This window comes from Cervus canadensis, chromosome 16 (assembly GCF_019320065.1).
Source record: "Cervus canadensis isolate Bull #8, Minnesota chromosome 16, ASM1932006v1, whole genome shotgun sequence".
NCBI lineage: Eukaryota > Metazoa > Chordata > Mammalia > Artiodactyla > Cervidae > Cervus > Cervus canadensis.
Window position 1 is genome coordinate 9,607,306 of NC_057401.1, and position 24,516 is coordinate 9,631,821.

The following is a 24,516-nucleotide window of genomic DNA, read 5'->3' on the forward strand; positions in this document are numbered from 1 at the left end:
TAAAAATATTTGAAAAAAATGAACAAAATTTCTCTAACTTTGAAGATAAATATCAACATATAGATCCAAAAAATGTTCAGTGTCCCTCAAGTAAGATATAAAGCAAAGCACTTTGAGGCATTTAACAAACTGCTGAAAATCAAACCCATACTAGCAACAATCAGAAAATGAAAAAAATTAGTGTCATTTACAAGAGTATCAAAAATACAAGTACCTAGGAATAAATTTAAAGAAAGATGATACAGTCTACACCAAGAACTTAAAACACTGCTTAGACAAGTGGAAGGAGACAAAAATAACTGGGAGGTATTACTTCCCACTTGCTTATTTCCCAGAGTACAAGCCCTTTCTTCCATGAAGCAGGTGAGGTGAGAGTGGTTCTCAAGCATCATTTACATACAGATAATTCTTTTACTAATAACTAGTCATTTGTTTACTAAGAGCCTTCATTTGTCATTTTTTTATTTATATCAGAGTTTGAAAGTCATTCTACTATTTGGAGGCTTTTCACTAATTCATATTACTAAGAGAAATAAATTAGTATCGCTTCTCGGCCTTTTGGCTAAGATCAAGTGAGAAATAAATTAGTAAAATTTAAATTGTCCAATCAGCGAGGATTTACAGTCTCATGCTTTCAAAAGCTTTTATCCATTTACAACTAAGAGTGAAAAGATGAAAGTGTACATCCTAACAGTCATCTAAAATAGGTTCACGCTTACCTTGTTGATGGGCTGTCTCTGAGACTTCAAGAGACTCTAGGGAAGTTAGAGTGAGAAGCAATTCCTGTTCTGTTGCACTCAGCTCACATTGGCTTATGCAGCACTTTATGAAAGAGGCCTTGTACTGCTCAAGAGCTGGGCGGATGTTTTCAATAAAACCCCTGCTGTGGTTCAAGTGGAGTTCAATGTGCTGCGCAGCTGAGAAAACCTCTGTTAGAAACCTTAGCATCGCCTGATCCACAGCATTGGGATCAGTCACATGAACTTCCAGAAGGGGAATCTTGTACTGCTTCGAAGGAAGGTTCCAATAGCCAGTGCTGGTGGCTGGTGGTGCATTGAGTCGAATGTTCTGAAAATGTTTAAGGTTTTCCTGTTTTTCAACTAAACTCCGCTTCCATTCACTCTCAAGTTCAAAGCCAGAAGCATAGTCCTGATCTATAGTTGGTGCCTGTGATTTGTCGAAAATTCTTTCCATAGGCAAATCTGTTATGAATGACGACCTATTTCTACTTATGGAGACCTGGATGCTCCTCAACAATAACAGGCTTTCTGGGTGGTCAAAAAAATACTGTAACTTAAGCACATCCAAAGACAGGGTTCTCCCATGAAGGAATTGCAAAATGAAAGAAGAACATGCAGCAACAGTGTTGCTTTGATACGCAATTTTCACAGCCAGAGCTAGCAAATGTTTTGAAGCCAGTGAAAGGTAATTTTGTGGAGAAAATTGCCACACCAACCTGAAACACTGCATCACCTCGGAAATTTCTGGATGATGCTTCAGGTAGTCATCATTTTCAGATATATTCTCCAGTGTCTCTTTATTATCCACCAAAAGAAGCAAATGGGATACAATTTTTGGCCCTGCCTTTGTTGAAGGATGGCAGGAGACACAGTTCAAAAAATTGGCATAGGGACAGATAGCCATCAAGGGTGAGTTGATTTGTTTCAAATAATGAAGTCCCAAATCTTGGTCTTCTTGCCTATCTGAATCCAGGAGCTCGGTCAGCCTCATTCCAGCAAGGAATTCTTGAAATGCAGGATTTAAAAACTGATAGACTGGCCTCAGTCTCTGGGCTGTGAATTTCCTCATCAGGTACATGGCTAGATCTTCCTCTTCACCAATCCCTGCTTCTATGAGGTCCTCATCACTAAACTCAAAGCAAGATGCAAAAAAGCCTTTCAAGGCTAGTTCACCGCAGGAGGACACAGTTGCTTTGAGTAGGTCAGCTGCAGTTTTGTGCTTTAAGAAAAGGCATTCCATATAGGACTTGAAAACAGCCACACTATCAAAGGATCCATGAAAATGATTCTGAAGCCAACTAGCACAGATCGCTGCCACAAACAAGGGCGTTTTCTGAACTGCCTGCCAAGTTTGACTCATTCCGAAGTCAACCATCAACTTTCGCAGACGGGTCAAATTGCCTGAAAAGAGCTTCTGTAGTACAGAAATAGTATTATAGAAAGGAAATGCCTTAATCTCTATGATTGTGTCTAGGTATCGGCGGATGTTCTTGGCCCTATTTGTATGGACAGTGATCAACAAGCAGGTCCTTGACAAATGTTTTTTTTGAATCATCCTTGCTATGACTTGGGGGACTGAGCACATTTCTTTGTAGTCATCCAAAAGGAATAACACCTGGTTCTTTAACTGCTGGATGATGTTCCTTAGGCCCATTTCAGTAACAGATACACTTGTCTCTAAGAGTTGGTCATGAATGACACTGGCCAGCCCCTGCTCTGGTCTGGTAGAGCCAAGAGAGAGATAGAAGACCAGCCGGAACCTGTTTAACAAGGGGCAGCATCCTGATGCCCACAGAAGAGCTATTTTCTTCAGGAGGATGGTCTTTCCACTCCCAGCTTCACCCTCCACACTCATGACAGAGTTCAAGTTAGCAAAGACTTCAGGCAACACCACAGGCTCTTGCACAGGATTGGTGATGGATTTTAAAGCAAAGGACAGATCACAATCCAGCCACTGGTCTGTGGCTAGACAGGAAGAGATCTCAAGCAAAGACATGTGGCAGAAAGGAGCACTTGTATAGACTTTTCTCAGGCGCTCACTCAGGCTCTCTGCCTCCTGAAACCACTGGGCTTCACCCTGGGCCACCTCTGTGGAGACAAGCAAGGAGGCACAGTTACAAACAGGTATTCCTATTGCCCCTGCATGCGGGACTTCCCGGGCAGCCTAGTGGTTAAGCCTCCACACTTCCACTGCAGGGGCACGGGTGCAGTACCAGGGTGGGGAGCTAATATCCCACACGCTGTGTAGTTTGGCCATAAATAAATAAATGATAAAATAAAATCCTCTATATACAAAGATATGTACACATTCATATAATCCCATGTGCTACCTCCAAATCCTTACCTGGCACTACAGAACCAACTGCTGTTGACTCTTCAAGATGGCTTTCACTTGTACTTCCCTTTGAAAAGAAAATTCTCTATTAAATTAACATCTGTAAAAATAAATAAATAAATTAACATCTGTATAAGAGGGTGGGGCCTCAACTTACAATCAGAAAGCAGACATTTTCTAAACACAAGCCACCCTCAAGTGTTTATGCCAGTTGCAGGGAGGAGTGCTACAAATGTGAAACAATAAGTGATCTGCAAACACATGCAAGCGTATGCTTCTGTATGCTACCCAAACAGCGCATGCCTTGCGTGACATGAGCAGTGATTACTGACCAGATGATTAGAGTCACAGGGTCAAGAGCAAGATGGACCCTCCAGAAGCCACTCATATAGCTTCTGATCTCAGCTATTAAAAGCATTTTAAATATTACATACCTGGGATATAGGGAGATTAAGTTTCTTCTTTTAAAAATAAGTTCTTTAAGGGAGGTGGAGGGAGATGAGCAAAATTGGTGGAAGGGATTAAGAGATACAAACTTTCAGTTATAAAATAAGTAAGTCACAGAGATGGAATTACAACAAGGGGGAAATAGTCAATATTACTATAATAACTTTGTATGATGCAGACAGTAACTAGACTTATGGTAGTAATCATTTTGTAATGTCCAGTAATATCTAATACTATGTAGTATACCTGGAACTAATATTGTAAGTCACATATACATCAATAAAATAAAAACAGCTATTTCTATACCCCCAAATGTTTTCCTTCAATTTCATTTTCAGTTCACAAATGTAAAAGATGAGTCAAAATTACTCTGTTTTCTTTTTCACGGGATGACAATATACTTAACATACAGCCTCAAATAAGGGGGGTGTGTGTGTGTGTGTGTGTGTGGGTGGGTGGGTGGGTGTGTGTGTGTTTGTGTGTTAAATTGGTAGTGGCTAATATCCCAGAGAAATATATAGAATTTCATAGTTTAAAGGGGTCAACCTATTAATCTGACCATTAATTAATAGTCAGATTGGTTGGTAATTTGCTTTTGTAAAAGAAACATATCTTCCTAACTTTGAGAAAAGCCAACTAGCAAGTTAGACTCACTGCCCTCCAAGCGAAGGTCACTGATGGGGTCAGGTAGCCTGGCTGCTAATCAACTCTTAGGTCCAAACAAGTCTGGGCACCAAAGTAGAAGGGACTGACTCTACGTTTCATGAAACTAGGCATTATGTTGTGTTTAATGTAGTATCCCCATCTGTAAGTACCTCTTAATAGATGCTTGACAGATACTGGCAGAATTTATTGACTGATTTATTTATGATGGATCTTCCCTGTAGCTCAGATGGTAAAGAATCTGCCTGCAATGTAGGAGACCCGGATTCAATTCCTGGGTCGGGAAGATGCTCTGGAGAAGGGAATGGCAATCTGTATTCTTGCCTAGAGAATCCCATGGACAGAGGAGCCTGGCAGGCTACAGTTTGTGGGGTCACAAAGCATCAGACATGACTGAGTGACTGACACTACTTATTTATCATGAGTAGCTCCTGCTCAAAACTGTTCTTAATCACATGATCACACACTCTGAAAATAAACAAGGTGGCATTCAATACCGTTAACTCAGAAAGTTCATCGTGGCTCTGAAGGTCTGGAATCACTTCTGCAGAGGACTTCACACTCTGGAGAAACTGACAGCTAAACACAGAAGTTACAAGTTATAAAGCTAGTTGTATGCAATTAAACCTTTGCTTTAGGTTTTCAAAAACACTGTCAGAGTTTTAGTGGCAAAGATTAAGTATAAAATTAACATTTCCTGTGAGTCTGTCAGTGTCTTTATCAAGCAAGGCATGTAGACTGTGGCTCTTGGGAGCAGAGATGTAAATGGCTCATAAAGTAAGGGTGGGGATAACCAGCCAATTTGGTGGAATGGGATCATATTTAACACTCATCCATGAAACCAACTAAAATGAACCTAATGGAAAGAAAATAGAGACAACAACTCCATCTGTGGATTTTGGGACAAAGATAACAAAAAGGACATGAGCAGGAAAAAAATGGTGAAACACACGTAAACATCTGGAGTTGACTGTAATGTACCAGTGTTGTTTTTTTTATTTTTAACAAATGTGCCAGGGTAATGTAAGATGTTAGTACTAAAGGAAACTGAGTATGGGAATACAGGAACACTCTGTATTATCTTTTCACCTTTTCTCTAAACCTAAAAATACCCCCAAATAAAGTTTATTTCAGGAAAAAAAAAAACAAAACTCCATCAGTATGAAGACTAAAGAATGTCCCTAAAAACAATTTGCTAGACCTCATGAAATTGGAACATACGATACTTTGTAAATTCAGTTATGATGTTTGCCTGAAGAACCAAGGAAGAAAATCAGAGCTCTATTCACAATCATTAACTTGGATAAATGAGAACTATAAATGTGAGTAGGTAAATGATAAAACTAGAAACAACTCTCTCAGCTTATTTTTATGCTGCTGAATTATAGGAAAGCAGGAGATAAAGCAAGAGGACACATCATTTTTATTTTCCTAGATGAATGACTTCCTAGGAGATGAGCCCAGGAATAGAAGGGCAGCTATAGAAAAAGCTAGTAGGACTTTAAATGCTTCTGTCCAAGGTCACTATGCAGATAAACCCATCAAGGGAAAGGACTCTGAAGGAAGGTGAAATACAGACTTTTTTGTACAAATAAAGCCAATGAATTTAGCTGCCAGCAGACTAGTACTACAAGAAATGTTAAAGGAAGTTCTTCTTAAATTTCTTCTTAAAAGGAAAATCATAACAGATGGAAACTTGGTTCTACCCAAAGGAATGAAGTGTTCCAGGAATGGTAACTCATTGGGTAAATATGAAATATGCTTTCTCTCTTTCTAAAAATGTATTTAAAAGATAATTGTTTACAAGAAAGATATAACACTACATTGTGAGATTTAGAACACGTGTGAAGTAAAACGTGTGGTAACAGTAGCCCAGAGACGAGGAAGGGGAAGATAGAGGTGTACCGTTACACTGGCTCATACACTATACATCAGTTGTTATAAAGTTATTTGAAGATGACTGTGATTTGTCAAACGTGCATTATGTAGATTACAGAGCAGGCACTAGAAAGACAAAGCTGAACAGCTAAAAAGCCAACTTCAAAGGTAAAATGGAAAATAGAAAAATACTCAAACGCAAGTCAGGAAGAGAAGAGACAAACCAGAGACGGATAAATAGAAAACAAAGAGCAAAAGAGTAGATTTAAATCCAACCATATCAATGATTCTATTAAGTGTAAATGTTGTAAACACTCCCATTAGGAAGCAGATACTGGGGAATCTCTTGGTGCTCCAGTGGTTAGGACTCCTTGCTCTCACTGCCAGGGCCCTGGTTAGGGAACTGAGATCCCACAAGCTGTACGGCTCAGCCAGAAAACTCAAACAAACAACAATAACAACAAAACAAGAAAGCAGGTATTGTCAGACTGTTAAAAAAGCAAGACCCACCTATGCCGTCTGCAAGAAGCTCACTTTAAAGTTACAGGTTAAAAGTAAAATTATTTTGGGAATTCCTTGGTGGTCCAGTGGTTAGGACTCCATTCTCTCTGGGTTTGATCCCTGGTCTGGTAACTAAGATCCCTCATGTTGTACTCCACAGCCAAAAAAAAAAAAACCAAAAGATTTCAAAAAAGATAGTATCATGCAAAAAGTAAAAGCTGGAGTGGCTATAGTATCTTAACATCAGATAAAGACTCAAGAACAAGGAGTAGCAAGAGAGATAAAGAGGGACATTTCATATATTCTCTGAATGAGAAAGAAGAAAGGGCAAAGAATAGACAAGATATGCTTCTGAAGAAAAAGAGCAAGGAAACTATGTGGGAAAATATGAAAATATCTTCAACATTATTAGTAAATAGATTGACAAAAATTGGGGCAATATTAAGTTAGTGAGAGAGCAGACAGAATGGAAACATCTATACCAGTAAGAATATAAATCAGTACAGCCACTTTGGAAAAAGTTTTGCATAATCTAGTAAAGTTGGATGTGTACATCGTATCACTTTGCAATTCCATGGCTGGTTATGTATCCTAGAGAAATATGAGCACTGGGAATTATGTCCAAGAAGGTTCATAGAGGCATTATTTGAATTGCAACATTCTGAAAACAACCCAGATGTTGAATCTAGAATAGAAGGATACATTTTATATTCATAAAAAATATACTATATAGCAATGAGAACAGGTAAATTGCAACTCTAACATAATTATGAATGAGTCTCAAAAATTCTATGGAGTAAAACAAGTCAATCATCACAGAAGAACCATGCAGTATGCTTCCATTTATTTGAATTTATAGAACAGGCAAAGTTAAGTATGCTTAATGATATATATGTAGCTGGTGAAACCATTCTGAGTAGAAGGAACAGTTAACACAAATTTCAGGATTGATGGTGGTTTCATCACTAAATCGTGTCTGACTCTTGCAATCCCATGGACAGTGGAGCCTGGCAGGCTTTTCCAGGCAAGAATACTGGAATGGGTTGCCTTTTCCTTCTCCAGGGGATCTTCCCAACCCTGGGATCGAACCTGGGTCTCCTGCATTGCAGGCAGAACTGAGCCAACAGGGAAGCCTTCTGAATTGGAGGGACAAGGATATAATCAGAACTGGGAAAGCAGGCACACACTAGCCTTCTTAGGACTTGATAATATTCAACTTCTTAACTTTAGTGGTAGGTTCATTGGTTTCTTTAGTTTTCCTTTAAGTCATACATGCTTATTTAAGGGCATCCTAGTTTGCAATTTTAAAAGAGAGGCAAAAGATTGAAGCTTCACTCAGAGGACCAAAAAGAAAACAATAACAAAACAAACAAAAAAGGCAGAGGAGAAATAAAAAGCTTCACAAAAAAGGAAATGACAGAGTTGAGAAAAGGTCCTAAATACAATCAGACTGTATTCTAGTTTATTTTTCCAAAAATTAAGAAGACTATCTCCACTGTTTAACAATTTACTAAATACTAAATCCAAAAAAAGGAAAATGCAACTACTTCTGTGAAAACACCTTCAAAACTATATCTATTGAAAATCTTAGAATTAGATAGAAGCATTTAAGACCTATTTGTATTAATATTTATTTCTAGAAGAGCATTTACTAATTACAAGGTGAAAACAACAAAATGTCCTCTTACAGTTGAACATTTTTGAAGAGTCTGGTGAGTGAAAAATAAGCCCTCCAAAATGTTAAAGAGCTACAGAAAAGAAATATTTAAAATTAGCCATTTCTTCATGAAATTTTAGAACACTGGAAACAAAGAGAAAATCCTAAATGCTTCCAGAATGGGAAGAAGTAATAAAAAGATTAAGAATCAGAAAGACATGGAACTTCAACAGCAATACTGGAAGTTATTAGAAAATGCAGTGATGTCTCTATAATTTGGAATTAAAATGATTCCCAACCTGGAATTCCATACCTAGTTAAACTACCAAACAAGCATGAGAAAATATATATAAATATTCAGATATATGCATTAAGTGGAAGCTAAAAACATTCATTTCTTATGCAGTCTTTCCCAGGGATCTGTGGGGGAGTATTTCAAAGTGAGTGAATAAGCCAAGAAAAGAATGACAACAGATCCAGGAAACACAGGAGAGAGGCAATAGGAATCCCTAGGATGACTTGAAGAACAATCCTAGGATCCCAGGGTAACTTCAGGACAAAGAGTTCATATTGAAGCAAGTCAGAGACTTCATGACAGCCTCTTTAAGAAAATGAAAACAGTGGGCTATATTGCAAGTCTGAATGATTGGACAGGAGATTTAAACATTTGGGAGAATTTGAAGATGAACTGGTGCTAAATACATTTTAAAAACTAAGCAAATGGCTATGTTTTTTAAAAAGGAAAATAACAGGTATTGGTGAGGAGATGGAGAAACTGAAATACATACATATATATACACATGTACAGTTACATATATCTCAGTCATAAAAAAGAATGAAGTACTGATACACACTACAACATGAATGAACCTCAAAACACTGTGCTAAGTAGTCAGATACAAAAGATATTATATGCTTCCATTTACATAAAATATCCAAGAGAGTAAATCTATAGCAACAGAAAGCTAACTCGTAGCTCTCAGGAAATAGGGTGTACAGGGGAGACAAGGAATGACTGCTTCATGGGTACAGAGTTCTCTTTCGAATAACAAAATGTTTTGGAATTAGTGGAGGTAATTGCACAACACTGCTCATGTACTAAATGCTACTGGATTCTGCACTTTTAAAAGAGTTTATGTGTGAATTTAAAAAAAAAAAAAACAAAAAAGTAAGCAGACATACTGATAAAACAATTATCACTCCCTCCAAAAACTGGAAGTTGTATAGGGAGAGAAAATAAATTATTTACTACAAGGCTCCGCCTTTATGAAGTCATGATAACATAGACATTAATGTGAAAATAATGACTGAACCAAAACTGTACTGTAACTATTGAGAGAGGAAGGCTAGATGGGAAGGGGGTTGTGAAAGCAATGGGATGAAAGAAAGGAAGGCTCATCCTTTATTGTAAGAATGAGACACGTGGGCAAAGACTTAATCAGAATATAAAATGAGGGGAAAATTGCTAAAATACATCCAGATTCGTAGATACTAAGCATTCATTCCACTTACTTGGGAAAAAATTTGGCGTGTTCTTCTAATGGGTCATCACCTTCCTCCCACTCATGCAAATATCCTCTACAGGAAAAACACTGGACAATGTCCGATTTACCTAGAAGTAAGGAAATTCGATCAGTGCCACAGGCCAATGTATTTGTCAAGTGACACAGATAATAACCATATTAGCAAAACCGAACTTACACTTTCTATCAGATTTTGTGACAAAGTCACAACTTTGTGTCACCAGTGAGGAAATATTCTAACTAGGGCTCTTCTCGCACCAGTGGGGTCATGAGCACTGAATGTTTGTATGTACCATGCACACCGATCAAACCCTGTCCCAGTCCCCTCTTCATTCAATGAGGCAAGAGATTTGCAAATCAGAATGTGGAGTTGAAGCTCCATGAAGGAGGAGAATTTTGCCTGTTTTGCTCCCCAGTGAATCTCACAGACCTAGAACAGTGATTAGCACTTATGCACTTAATAAGTTATCTGTTCAATGAATAAATCAGAAAGAATATATTTGGAGCTCAGGAAAATATATATGAGCAAATATAGCCACTCTCATGTAAGTAAGATTGTGAAGAATCAGACACCTCTTACTATAGGTTTATTCCACTAGAAATAGGATCAAGTCTTCATGTGAGACTCTATTTTTTGGAAGGAAATTAGCATTTGGATCTACCAAAGCACTGAACTAGAAACATCCTAGTTTCTAAGAGGGCTTCCGTGGTAGCTCAGGTGATAAAGAATATGCCTGCAATGCATTAGACCCTGGTTCGATTCCTGGGTCGGGAAGATCCACTGGAGAAGGGACAGCTACCCACTCCAGTAGTCCTGGGCTTTCCTGGTGGCTCAGCTGGGAGTCCACTCAGTAAAGAATCTGCCTGCAATGTGGGAGACAAGGGTTCGATTCCTAGGTTGAGAAGGTCCCCTGGAGAAGGGAACAGCTACCCACTCTAGTAAGATGATGGAAGATTCCTCATCTTCCTTCTCCTCTTGGACTCCTGCAGTCATTATAAAGCCAGAGCATAGGAAAATCTCCCTTTGTGTCTGTACAGAAACAGGAGGTCCTAGAGCTTGCGAGATCCCAAAAGGGTGAGATGACTAGGACTTGTGGGTGAGGAGGAGATTCAAAAGGAAGACGGTGAGGACACTATTAGAGAGAAGGTCCTTGAGCACGGCTGCCAAGGGGAAGAGAGACTGGAGGGAGCAAGAAGAAAGGGTGGAACACTGACTTTCCAGTTACTCTAAGTTAACTTTCCAGTTAACTCTAAGATACTGAGGCATTAAGATTTTTTTGTACCAATGGAACATGTCTGTTAGTCCAAGTGAACACTACACTCCCCCACTCTGCTCCACTCTGTGATATTCATGACTTGACCCCACAGCAGAAGTTCCCCCATGGACCTTCACTGTAATTGAGCATGTGCGTTTGGTCTGGAGAAGGTCAGTAAGGTCCCCAGAAAGGATACAATATCATTTCACCTTTCTATACCTCAGGCAGAGGTGAAGTTGAGAGGAACCCCTGCTTTCTTTGCACATGACAAAGTGGAACTCCTAACAACCAGTAGCCAAAGAGAGAATACTATGAACCGATGGCAGATTCTCCATGCTTAGGAATTATAAAGAGGAATTTCCTTACTTTGTCTTCCAAGGAGAGTGTGGCAAATACCCTCTATCCAGGGGAATTCTCCGCTGGCCCAGTGGCTAAGACCACGTGCTCCCAATGCAGAGGGCCTGGTCAGGGACCTAGGTCCCACATGCCTCAACTGAAGAACTCCTGTGCTACCGCTAAAGATACTGCATGCCGCAACGAAGACCCAAGACCCCACAGTCAAATACATATACATTTTTTAAAAGACCGCTATCCACACTCCTAGTTCTCTCTCAATCTTCCATAGTAACAGAAACTTCAATTTTCAGCTGGGCACATTGCTACCTGGAAGAAAAAAAATTGAACGTCCCAGCTCCTCTGATATGTAGGTATGGACACCTGACTACTGAGCTGGTTCAATAGCGAGGGACACAGTCATGCGACAGTTTCCAGAGGGGTGGGGGTAGAGAGTAAAGTGTACCAACGCCTGATAATTACCCCGACAGGATCCTTCTATTTGTTGTTAGCCCAGACCTTAAGTTTTCAAAATTGGGGCTTTACTACCTAAAGGAGGTGTGGAGAACCAGGAGAGGATTTATGATACAGAAAGGAAAAAGCATATGTGAGGAATAATGAGAAGAAGCAGGGATTGTTGAGCCTAGTTAAACACAAGCCCAGGATCATGAAGGGCATGTGGGGTTTCCGTGGGCACAAGGCAAGAGCGTGGGGCAAACTGCTGACTCACCTGTGTAGAAAAGACCTGCTTTGACCAGAGCTGCTGCTCCCACTGGGGACGACGGGCTCCAGTACTTGAAAGACTGCAGTCGGAGTTCTTCATTACCAAAGACGCTGCCATTGCAGCAGACTTGAATAAAAGGCATACGGTGAGACTAGCAAGCTGTGATAGTGCTACCATCAGTGTTTGCATTATCCTTTTGTGTTTAAAGATAGAACAGTATGTTTGAGTTTGTTTCAATGCAATTGAAGGAGGGGGTTAGAAAAGGAGAAACAAAACCAGACTGACTACGTGTTAAATTGTTGAAACAGAATGGTGGATACATGGTGGGGATTTGCTATGGTCTTATTTCTGTATACATTCATTTTTTTTTTTTCATTCATTTTTTTATAATAAAATATTTTCAAATTATCTCTTCATTGTAGAGCATCAGAATAAAGCAAGAGGAAGCCTGAGGAGCTTCTCTTCCTCCCCAAGTTAGTATCAAAACTTGAGAAAGGCAAATCTTGCTTGAAGCACCCTAAAAAGGAGGCAGATTTATTTCTTGCCCTTTGGGTGTCAGCTCTATGGAGGTGGTCTCCATTAGACTTTCCATATTGGTCCTACAGTTTGGTTCCTGTCTTCTGCACTCCTTGAGGATTTGAAAACCAACTTATGTGTATTAAATATGGTAGCAAAAGTAGATACTGCAAAATTCCTTAAGATGAAAGCTTGTTTCAGTATCACATTTAATCCCAGGATTCCGGCTTTCTCTTCATTTTTAGTTGGAATATGACTTAATGTACTGGGAAAACCTCAGTCTTTTCCTCCAGTGTGTCTCTTTTACTATCACACTATTGTCACACTCACAATACTTCTGATACTTTTCCCACTGAGCAATTCTCTGCACCACCAGCGGGGTGTCCTACAATTTACTCTGACACTATATACTTAGTAGTACCAGATCCTACAGATTAAAGACTCAATCCCATAAGACTGCTCCCACTCCACTTCATTCGACAGAGTGGCTCACGGAACCCAGGGAAACACTTATATTTGTTTAGCAAAGGACATGATCAAGGGTACAGATGAGCTGGGGGCTTACTAGGTGGTGCTACTAGTAAAGAACCCGCCTGTCAATGCAGGAGACATAAAAGATGCAGGTTCGATCCCTGGGTCGGGAATATCCCCTAGAAGAGGGCATGGCACACTACTCCAGTATTCTTGCCTGGAGAACCTCATGGACAGAGGAGCCTGGTGGGCTACAGCCCATAGCGTGGCAAAGAGTCAGAGATGACTGAAGCGACTTGGCACGCACACGCACAGATGAACTGGCTCACAGACTGAGATCTGGGAGCTTCCTTCCCCACAGAGTTGGGATGTGCCACATTTACAGTGTGGTTGTGTTCACACACCCAAGGGCTCCTGGATCCACAAACTATTGGGATTTTAATGGAGGTTTCCTCACATAGGCATGATCAATCATTAACTCAATTTATATCCCCTCTTCCCGCTATGAAGAAAAGGGAGTCGGGCCAAAAATTCCAAGCTTCTAATCATAACTTGTTCTTTCCAGTGAGCAACCCCAAACCAAGAGCCCACCCAGAGTCACCACATCAGAAACCAAAAGCGCTCTTAGTGCTCATATCACTTAGGGGTTTGCAAGGGTTTTAGGAGCCCTGTATCAGGCACAGTGTCAAAGATCAAATGTTAGAACAAGAGATGCTTCTCATGATCTTATCACTTAGGAAATTACATGGGTTTTAGAAGCTCTGTGAAAAAGTTGGCTTAAAACTCAACATTCAGAAAACTAAGATCATGGCATTCGGTCCCATCACTTGATGGCAAATAGATGGGGAAACAGTGAGAGACCTTATTTTGGGGGGCTCCAAAAGCACTGCAGATGGGGACTGCAGCCATGAAATTAAAAGACGCTTGCTCCTTAGAAGAAAAGTCATGACCAACCTAGACAGCATATTAAAAAGCAGAGACATTACTTTGCCAACAAAGGTCTGTCTAGTCAAAGCCATGACTTTTCCGGGAGTCATGTATGGATGTAAGATTTGGACTATAAGGAAAGCTGAGCGCTGAAGAATTGATGCTTTTGAACTGTGGTGTTGGAGAAGAGTCTTGAGAGTCCCTTGGATGGCAAGGAGATCCAACTAGTCCATCCTAAAGGAAATCAGTCCTGAATATTCACTGGAAGGACTGATGCTGAAGCTGAAACTCCAATACTTTGGCCACCTGATGCAAAGAATTGACTCACTGGAAAAGACCCTGATACTGGGAAAGATTGAAGGCGGGAGAAGGGGAAGACAGAGGATGAGATGGTTGGATGGCATCACCAACTCAATGGACATGAGTTTGAGTAAACTCCAGGAGTTGGTGATGGACAGGGAAGCCTGGCGTGCTGCAGTCCATGGAGTCGCAAAGAGTCGGACACGACTGAGCGACTGAACTGAACTGAACTGAGGAGCTCTGTGCCAGGAATTGGGGGCAGAGATCAACATTTATTTTCTATTACTTCACATTTAATTTCTTAATAGACACTGATCCATTTAAGAATGTTTTCAAAACCATTTTATCCAGAAACCTTAATTGTTTTAAGGGAAATTCAATTAAGGACCCAGCCCTGATATATTTCCCTATGTTCATTTATGTTAAAAAATTAAGTCACCCCAGGAGACCAAAAAACTCTAATGAAATGGTTTTTTAAAAAATTACCATGGCACCACAAAATGAGGAGGAAAATGGAAAGGCTAGGGGAAAAAAGCAAAATAAACAAGCAAAGCTTTTCTGAATATGTCTGAGCCTTTACCTGATGCCACAGATAAATCTCTCTTGACCCAGGAATTCAGAAAATGTTCTCCCTGAAGAAAATGAAAACTCAAGCTATTATATAAACTACTGTACATAAAATAAATAAGCCACAAGTATCTAACATACACATCCAATAATCTATACTGAATATATCCAATAAAAATTCTATATATATTGGATACATTCACTATATGAAGTGAAGTGAAGTCGCTCAGTTGTGTCTGACTCGTTACGACCCCCATGGACTGTAGCCCACCAGGCTCCTCAGTCCATGGGATTTTCCAGGCAAGAATACTGGAGTGGGCTGCCTTTTCCTTCTCCAGGGGATCTCCCTGACTCAGGGATCGAACCTGGGTCTACTGCATTGCAGACAGACACTTCACCATCTGAGCCACATGGGAATTCCCATTCACTATATATATCTATATATTACATATAGAGGTATGATATAACTATATATCAGGGGACATATCCAATATTCTACAGTGACTATAAATGTAGTATAACTTTTAAAAATTGTGAATCACTGTGTTGTATAATATTTTAGTTTGAGGCATACATCAACTATACCTCAATTTAAAATATTCAAGTTACTGATTTGAAATATACTATTATCTATGAGGAAAAATTAAAAGAACTCCCTCCTCCACCCCCTGCCTGTAAATTAAGAGTTTCACTGAATTGAATGGTAGAGCTGTTAGAGAATTATTCCTCTAATTATTATTTCTATTAATATTACCATTTTTTACAGTGTTATGGGAAAAGAAAACCTGTGGATGTTTATACTCAACAAGAAGCCTTTTCTGGGTCAGTTTTTCCAGAGATCCAACTCAAAAGCTAAGTTACAATAAGGTATCACAGAGGTCCTTTGCCTAATGAGGAAGGTATGAGATATAGGAAGGAAACTGGATTCAGAGGGAAGGTTCAGTGTTGAGTAACTGATTCTTCTCTGAAAACTGCACCCAGATTTCTCTCTGAAGAAACACTTCTGCCCCTGCAGGGTTCTCATCTGAGTCATGTGAGCCAATAAATCCAGCCCTCCGCGCTTTTTTTCTTTTTTGGCATAGCCTGTGTAAGATGGGTTTTCCCAACACCTGCCACTAGGGAAGTCATACCGATAGAGCATAGAGTGACCACCTCTGAAGCTTACTGTGGGTAGCGTCCTGTGGTCTGAATGTCTCATGAGGACGCTCAGAGTGGGGCGCCCTAGGGAAGCCGGAGGAGCTGACCTCAGTCCAAGAGGAGAGAACTACCAGGAAGGCAGACCATTCTAAGGACTCTAGTTGACCAAAAGAACATATTTTTCTTCCCCCTGCCCAATGAGAGGTAGGGAATGGAATAAAGGAAGAAGAAAGAAGGAGAGGCCATGACAAAAGAGGGATGTACTTGCGTCATTCTAATTAATTTATAAAATTTTTTTTATAAATTACTATGATGCCAAATAGATAACTAATGAGGACCTACTGTAGAGCTCAGGGAACTCTACTCAATGTTCCATGGTGCCCTAAATGGGAAGGAAATACAAAAAAGAGGGGATATGTGTACAGCGCTTCCCACGTGGTACTAGCGGTAAAGAACCCACCTGCCAGTGCAGGAGATATTAGAGACGTGGGTTCGATCCCTGGCTTGGGAAGATCCCCTGGAGAAGGAAATGGCAACCCATTCCAGTATTCTTGCCTGGAGAATCCCATGAACAGAGTAGTCTGATGGGCTACAGTCCATGGGGTCGCAAAGAGTTGTACACGCCTAAGCAACTTCGCTCCCAGCATATGTACACATTTGGCTGACTCACTTTGCTGCACAGCAGAAATTAACACAACACTGTAAAGCAAGTACCCTCCAATAAAAATTAACTAAAAAGAATAATAAATTACCGTGACGTCAACAAATCCCTTGTAGCTTTGAATATACTGGGTAATTTCCTCTAAGGATTTCTTACTTTGAAGAAATTCACATCTATAATTAACAAACAAACACAATTAAAGTTTACCCTGACACTGTGATAGAGATATCCTGTATCTTTATAACTGCAGTGACACAAAATACATTCGTTAAAACTTATTGCATTGTGTACTTTAAATTGCTCAATTCTTTTTTACTTTGATAAACTGTCAAAAAAGTTACCCCCAAACTTATGACAGTTATCTTTATTATCATATAATTACTATTTCCATTAATGATAACATGTGTAATAATGCAAAACTAAATCTTCAGATTATCTTTCATCCTGAAACAAAACATAATACAATCAAAGAGATGGATTTATAACAATATTTAGATTGGAGGTGTTTTTGTTAAGTTAAACTACAGTGACAAACTAGTTCCTAGGCTTACATGAAAAATTACTGGCGGTAAAGCTAATAAACGATAATAAATTTCATCTATTGAAAAACATATATACTACTCCTTAGAAATATACAATGGAAATTAATCGATAGAATTTTTTAAAAAGGGCATATTGAATACACTTAAAAAACACATTTCTTTCCACAAAACAGAAGCAATTTTAAGTTAACTTTTTAAAAATCTCTCTCTTACAAATTTAAGCTTCCTTTCTAGTGACGTTAGAGTAACAAGAGGGCTGAGAGTCAAGAGACTAGAGTGTTAGTTCCACTTCTGCCACTCATGGGGAGGAGATAAACCTTTTTATTCTTTCTGTCACACCACCTCCCCTGCCCAAAGCAGTCAATCTCGACGCTGTTCTCTTGAAAAGACGTGAGAAAGTGAACTTCATTAGAAGAGTCATACATTGCTCCGGGGCCACCGCCCTGGGCCGCTAAGTCCCCAGGTTTTACATGTACAGATCCTTCCAAGGAGGGCTCCACGTCCCCACACAACTCAGATCTATACACAACCCAAATCTGCACTGAATCCACATAGCACATGAGGGATGGGGCCTCCCCACATGCTTACAGTGGGTTGAGAAGGAGCTCAATACATAGTACTTCTTTTAAAAACACAATAAAAATCATTTTATTTATTTACAATGATTTAGTACACTGAGTGGGCTTTCCCGGTGGCTCAGACGGTAAAGAATCTGCCTGCGATGTGGGAGACCTGGGTTCGATCCCTGGGTTGGGAAGCTCCTCCGGAGAAGGGAATGGCAACCCACTCCAGTATTCTGGCCTGGGAAATCCCATGGACAATGGAGCCTGGCAGGCTACAGTTGATAGGGTCGAAAAGAGTCGGGCAGGACTGAGAGATAACACACACGCAGTGCACTGAGTACTACATTTGCAGGGACATACTCAGACACTGTGTTCACAGTTTGTAAAAGCAGCAACAAAGCAAAAAGTGATGCCTGGGGACTTCCTGATGGTCCAGTGGTTAAGAATCCACCTTGCAGTGCAGGAGATGCAGGTTCCGTCCCTGGTCGGGGAACCAAGATCTCATATGCTGCAGAGCAACAAAGCCCAAGCACCTCAACTACTGAGCACCAAAACGAGAGAGTCCATGGGCAAAGGAAAGACCTCGAATGATGTGGCAAAGATAACATGTGCCGCAACTAAGATCCGAAGCAGCCAATAAATAAATATCTATTTTTAAAATGATGCCCAAACAGTTAAGGTTAGGGAACAATCTACAAGAAATTGGAGGAGTCTTATTAGTTCTAATTCCAGCTCTCAAATACACTGGCTAACCATATACTCGTGATGACAAACAGATGAAAGGTGAAGTGGTCATATAATACATGGTAGTTTTTACAAGGCATTTACTCCATATACTTCGTTTATAATCCTTACAACAACCAACCAGCTATGCACTATCATTTGTCTTGACACAGGAGATGCGGAGGTTCAGTAACACGGCTAGGGTCTGGGTGTCGGAAGCAGCGCCGGGCACCTCCGAGCCTCTGCGCTCGCCCTCCCCTTGGCGGCAGCAGACCTGAGTTCCCTCCCGACCTGGGCTGAGCCCGGGGCTCACATCTTGCCCCTGCGCTCCGACTTTCCCTAGGCTGTGCATCAGGGAAGGTGTGTGAGGGCCGCCTGACACAGCACGTGCGGCTCCGGCCGGTGCCAGGCCATCGCCTGCGGGGCTGTGTGAGCGGTGCTGCTGGGTGCGTCCAGTGTAGAGCCCAGGGACACGAAACACTGTGGCCCTAAGCATAAGTGAGGCACTGGCTGAGGCCAGAGCTGAGACAGGTGCCCAAGAGCCAGGCTTGACGGTCACTCGGTACACACCCAGGCGGTGCACTGCCAGCACTAAGTGTGACCGGCTGGGTGTCTGTTTTTGGTCAACGGACCAGAATGCCACTCAAAGTATTTAACTATCTGGGGGAGCTCCCTGATGGTCCAGTGGTTAAGACTCTCTATTTTCACCGCAGAGGATGCGGGTTTGATCCCTGATTGGGGAACTAAGATCCCAGAAGCTGTGAAGCATGGCCAAAAAGTAATCAATATTTAACCATCTGGCTTCATGCATCCCTATAACTGTTTCATCTGCTTGTCAGGAAGAGCTCCCCTTCCTTCCTCTTTCCTCTCCATCTCTTTCTCCCCCAATCCCTCCTCTTCTCTGTTCTCTTCCTCCCTCCCACCCTCTCACTTTCTTTACAACCTTAAAAGAAATACATTTGTTTCCCAGAATTTAAACAAGATAGAGGTGAACAAAGTAAAATGTGAAAATCCCTCTCCACCTCATCTCTTGACAAACCCAAACCTTAATATACTGATTGTTTGATTTGTATATTTTAACTTTTTCCTCCATATATTTCAAACAAGTCCATACACCACGCATTCATATTGCTTTTCTCCTTACTGAACAGATCAGACGTCCTTCCATTTTTGTGAGCATGGCTGTCGGTGTGAAAGATGACATGTAACCCTAAACAACAGCCCAGGTTTTTTGTGGTTGACCTAAGATCTAACCAGCAACTTCTTTGCATGTGGTAGGTAAATGACAAGTATGTTAAATAAAATGAGCCAAAGCCCACTGCAGATCCAATTATTGGATTACAGGAAATATAGGAAGTAGATAAACATGTTAAATGACACCAGAAAAACATTCAGCCAAACCCAGGGCAGGAAGTTTTACAGGACAGACTACACGGCTCCTTTCATGAGAAAGTGACAAGAAAAAGTCAGGGAGGAGGAAATCTGTAAACTAAAAATCTTGAGACATCAACCAAATGTAATGTATGGACCCTCTTTGCATCCTAATTCAAATCAATAAAGAGAGTCAACAGTAAAGAGAGAGGGGATGTGGACATTTGAACACTGCCTCAGATATTTGATGTGATTGAGGAATTACTGCTAATCCTCTTTAGGAGGCAGAATCATACTATCATTATGTTTTTTAAAAATATTCTTGCATTTTAGAGGTATATGCTAAAATATCAACAAGTGACATTATATAATATCTAAGATTTGCTTTAAAATAATCTAGTTATTTTTATTTCTAGGGAAAGGTATGTGAGAAGTGAATGAAATATGATTTGGCCATGTGTTGATAAGTGGTCTCTATACTTGCATACGAAATTTTCCAGAATGAAAGTTTTAAAAATTTTAAAAGAATGAATTCATATTTGGTAGATACAATCATGTAGAAAATACTAGTAAATGTAACATTAGAAATAATTTTATAAACATGTCATTTTTTAAGCAGAGAACTCAAGACCACTGTAATAATCAAAACTTACTGAGTTTCTGAAATACAGTGTTTACATTTGATATATATTCAGCAGTACATGAAACCATTTGTAATGAGGTTTTAAACATTGTTTTATACAATTTTACATCATCCCAATACAAATTATCCATATTTATTAAGGCAGATTCTGAAACTTCTACTTGGCAAATCATATCTTAGTATTTTGGATAATAAAACAATATTAAGAAACTATTTCAAAATTATATAATTAAAAAACTTCACAGTGTCATCAGGGCTTTCTTGCTTGAATAAATTCTGGAGCATTCTTATTTAGGAAGGAGAAAGGTCAAAACTGAAGGTTCTGCTCTGGGAAGGTGATGCTTTAGTTTTGCTTTGTCTTAAAAAAAAATTACAAGCAAAAAATATTTATCTACTTACTTAGGGAACCACTTGGCATGTTCCTTCCAGGGATCATCATCGTCTTCCCAATTTCCTAAACATCCACCACAGGAAAAGCACTGGACAATGTCACGTTTACCTACATATGAAGCAAGACACTTAGATTGCCTGGCAACAGCACCATGGGATCGTCCAGAAGGGGGGTCTCTGCAAGCTGACTGCCCTGGGCCTGGATTAGACGTGCTCCATCACATCTGCTCATTCACACTCTCATCTGGTTGAATCCCCATCCACAGTCCCATTGCCCTCAGTGACCATTTTTGAAGCCTGAACCTCACCTCTCAGCAGTGGCCATACCTCACACACAGAACTCCAAGCTGTTGAACTCAACATGCCCACCAAAGCAGTGGGAAAGCAGAGGAACCCTGTACTCACGAAGTAAAGCACAGAAGACCTAAGCCGTAGCTTTGCTATGAAACTTCTGTGGAAACTTGGGCATATTTTTTTCTACTTTTGAGGTGTATGTTCGACAAGTATATTTTTCTTTTTTGACAACTGTTTTTAGGGGAATTACAAAAGGATCAGCTTTCAAAACTAAGAAGAAAACCAACTTGCGGTTTAGGCATTTTGAAATATAAATGGTACACAAACTGGTAGGCAAATTAAAGTCAAACTACAGACTCCAACTGTTGTGAACATGACAGAAAGATGTCGTTTCTCTGCATTTTCTCTGCTTCAGTCTCTTGGTCAATTAGGACATTAACTGTAATATCTTGAAGAAATAAGTGATAAGTGCACTGTGACATCTGGGGAATCCTATGCTAGAAATCTTTTAAATTTTCTTCTTTACATCCAACTTGGGTAACAGTATCAATATGAATTTCTTCAAGCTTCTGCTATTAATTAACAATAATAGTAACAATTAACATATCATATATCCAACATATGAAAGTGTTGGTTGCTCAGTCATGTCCAGGTCTTTGCGACCCCATGGACTGTAGCTCCCCAGGCTCCTCTGTCCATGGGATTCTCCAGGCAAGAATATGGAGTGGGTTGCCATTTCCTTCTCCAGGGGATCTCTCTGACCCAGGGTGGAATCTGGGTCTCCCGCGCTGCAGGCAGACTCTTTACCGCTGAACCACCAGGGAAGCATGTATTATTGTCAAGCACTGTGCAGTGTACCCGAGATGGAATTTAAACATTTTGTTTCTTTTTTTAAATTTTATTTTATATTGGAGTACAGTCGCTCCCCTGGTGGCTCAGATGGTAAAGAATCCGCCTGCAATGCAGGAGACCTGGGTTTGATCCCTGGGTTGAGAAGAGCCCCTGGAGGAGGGTATGGCAGCCCACTCCAGTGTTCTTGCCTGGAGAATCCCAAGGACAGAGGAGCCTGGCGGGCTACAGTCCACGGGGTCACAGAGAGTCAGACACGCCTGAGCGACTCAGCACAGCACAACGTCGATTAGCAGTGTTGTGACAGTTTCAAGTGGACAGCAAAGGGACTCAGCCACACATAGGCACGTATTCATTCTCCTCCAAACCCCCCTCCCATCCAGGCTGTCACAGAACATTGAGCAGAGTTCCCTGTACTATACGGTAGGTCTCTGCTGGCTATTCTTAGGCACATTTCTTAAACTCTTTGGGCCTCAGTGACATTGGCTGAGAAATGCGGGAAAAGGACAAGTTTGTTGGATTAGTGTAAGTGCTTAATCCGTGCCTGGTGGGGGTGGTGGGCCTAGCATCAAGTAGGTACTCAGTAAATGATAGCTGTATGTATTAATAAGGATTCTCACTCAGATCTGTCATGACACGTATGGCGTGGCTAGGACGACTCAAACAATGGACAATTTACTTCAGCATTCTTGCCTGGAGAATTCCATGGACAGAGGAGACTGGTGGGCCCCTGTCCACAGGGTCACAAAGAGGTGGACATGACTAAGTGAGCACACACACACAGTTTTCTGAAATGCAACTTGACCTATATGTTATAATTAAACTTAAGGTCAAACACACACACCAACACCCTCCAATACTGCAGCAATTAAAAGAACAACCATTTAAGAGCAGTAAAAGGAGGATGGGTAAGAAGGAGAGGAGGGTCAGGCTGACCTCACAGTTTATTTTCAGGGCCTTAGAAAACCAGTCAAGTATTATCTAACGTCCAAAATTTTAGAAAAAGTCACTTTCTTATTTTGCATATATTTTTGGTAAACTGGCATGTTGTATTAAAGCTAAAGTAAAATTACTGAAGTTGAATCTTGAGGAAATAGATGTACCTAGTATAGCATGTTGACCAAGTGAGGAAAGATTTACAAAATACTGCAACTGAGCAAAATATTGCAACTGAACCTAAACTTAATTCCAGTGAAATATTTTAGAAAATGATTTCAAATTACCTGTATAGACAAAGCCAGCAGCTGAGAGCTCCCTTGGAGCCATCCCTTGGGCATAAAATGGCCAGTTCTTGAAGGATTCAAGTCTGGCCTTCTCTTCTTGGTACCTTGCTTTGTCGTCCCTGCTCAACGTGTTCTCTGGATTCTGAACTTTTACATCATACTTGGCAATGTTGCCAACATCTTTACCCAGAAGGAACTCACAGTCTGGATGGAACTTCCTGTGGTGTCCCATGGGGGGACTCTGGAGGCTAGTACCAAAGAGGATTAAGCTACAGCAGAAGCATTGCACGCTAGATTTTATGCCAGTGAGATAAAACCCAGCCTCTGCCATCTCCTGGGGCGTCCACGAGCTGAAGGTGTCATACGTCACAAAAGTCTTTAACCTTTTTGCTTCACTACGCATTTGTGAATTAAAGCCTTTTTGCATTTTTTCTCTGTCTTTGTGCTCTTGTTCTTCTATCTCCTTTACGTATTGAAGGGCATTTACACCTAGAAAAGCAGACATCTCTGGGAGCAAAGCATAATCAAACTGAGAAATCCTCTCCTCAGGGGCTTTCTCCTGGGTGGCCATTTTCTGAAAAGGGAAAAAAGAGGTTCATGAACATCCTCACTTGGTTTACTAGTCCTGAGATTTGTTTAAACCCTTTTTCTTTTTTTTTTTTTGCTGGCTATACCATATTTTTTAATTGGAGGGTGATTGCTTTACAATGTTGTGTTAGCTTCTGATGTACAACAACAGAGTGTAGTCCACCAGCCTCCTCTGTCCATGGGATTCTCCAGGCAAGAATACTGGAGTGGATTGCCATTTCCTTCTCCAGGGGATCTTCCCGACCCAGGGATCGAACCTGGGTCTCCTGCATTGCAGGCAGATTCTTTACCATCTAAGCCACCAGGGAAGCCCATACAACAATGTGAATATACCCCTCCCTCTAGAGCTTCCCTTCCACGCCCCCCGCCCATCCCATCCCTCTAGGTCATTACAGGGCACCCAGCTGAGCTCCCGCACACTACGGCAGCTTCTCAATAGCTACCTGCTTTACACATATATGTCATATATGTGTATACATGTCAATGCTGCTCTCAGTTCGTCCCACCCTCTCCTTCCCCTGCTGTGTTTCAACCCTTTACTCTTGTTTTTTCTTCTGAATTACATTGCTCTTCTGCTTATAATTTACTCTAATTCAGAGAAAATATGCTAGTAGGTCTGTAATAGCAGACCTTTATCCTGCCTTCAATAGTAAGGTCACCTATGGAGTCCAAGTAGTTGGAGGCTCCCTTATCA

General features: G+C 40.7%; 2 protein-coding genes across 2 annotated transcripts in view; both read right to left on the reverse strand.

The window, feature by feature from the left end:
• LOC122454264 (NLR family apoptosis inhibitory protein) overlaps positions 1-23,805 on the reverse strand; it is a 36,218-nt gene extending 12,413 nt beyond the window's left edge. Inside the window, exons 1-9 of the mRNA XM_043488632.1 lie at positions 23,235-23,805; positions 20,878-20,977; positions 16,728-16,809; positions 14,852-14,903; positions 12,064-12,183; positions 9,734-9,833; positions 4,683-4,764; positions 3,085-3,142; positions 720-2,828 (exon numbers count right to left, since the gene is read on the reverse strand). Coding sequence (XP_043344567.1) covers positions 720-2,828; positions 3,085-3,142; positions 4,683-4,764; positions 9,734-9,833; positions 12,064-12,183; positions 14,852-14,903; positions 16,728-16,809; positions 20,878-20,977; positions 23,235-23,805 — 3,274 coding nt within the window. The remainder of the gene's footprint in view (positions 1-719; positions 2,829-3,084; positions 3,143-4,682; positions 4,765-9,733; positions 9,834-12,063; positions 12,184-14,851; positions 14,904-16,727; positions 16,810-20,877; positions 20,978-23,234) is intronic.
• The window catches only part of LOC122454266 (general transcription factor IIH subunit 2), a 39,781-nt gene continuing 38,939 nt past the window's right edge, over positions 23,675-24,516 (reverse strand). Inside the window, exon 17 of the mRNA XM_043488644.1 lies at positions 23,675-23,808. Coding sequence (XP_043344579.1) covers positions 23,780-23,808 — 29 coding nt within the window. The 3' untranslated portion in view covers positions 23,675-23,779. The remainder of the gene's footprint in view (positions 23,809-24,516) is intronic.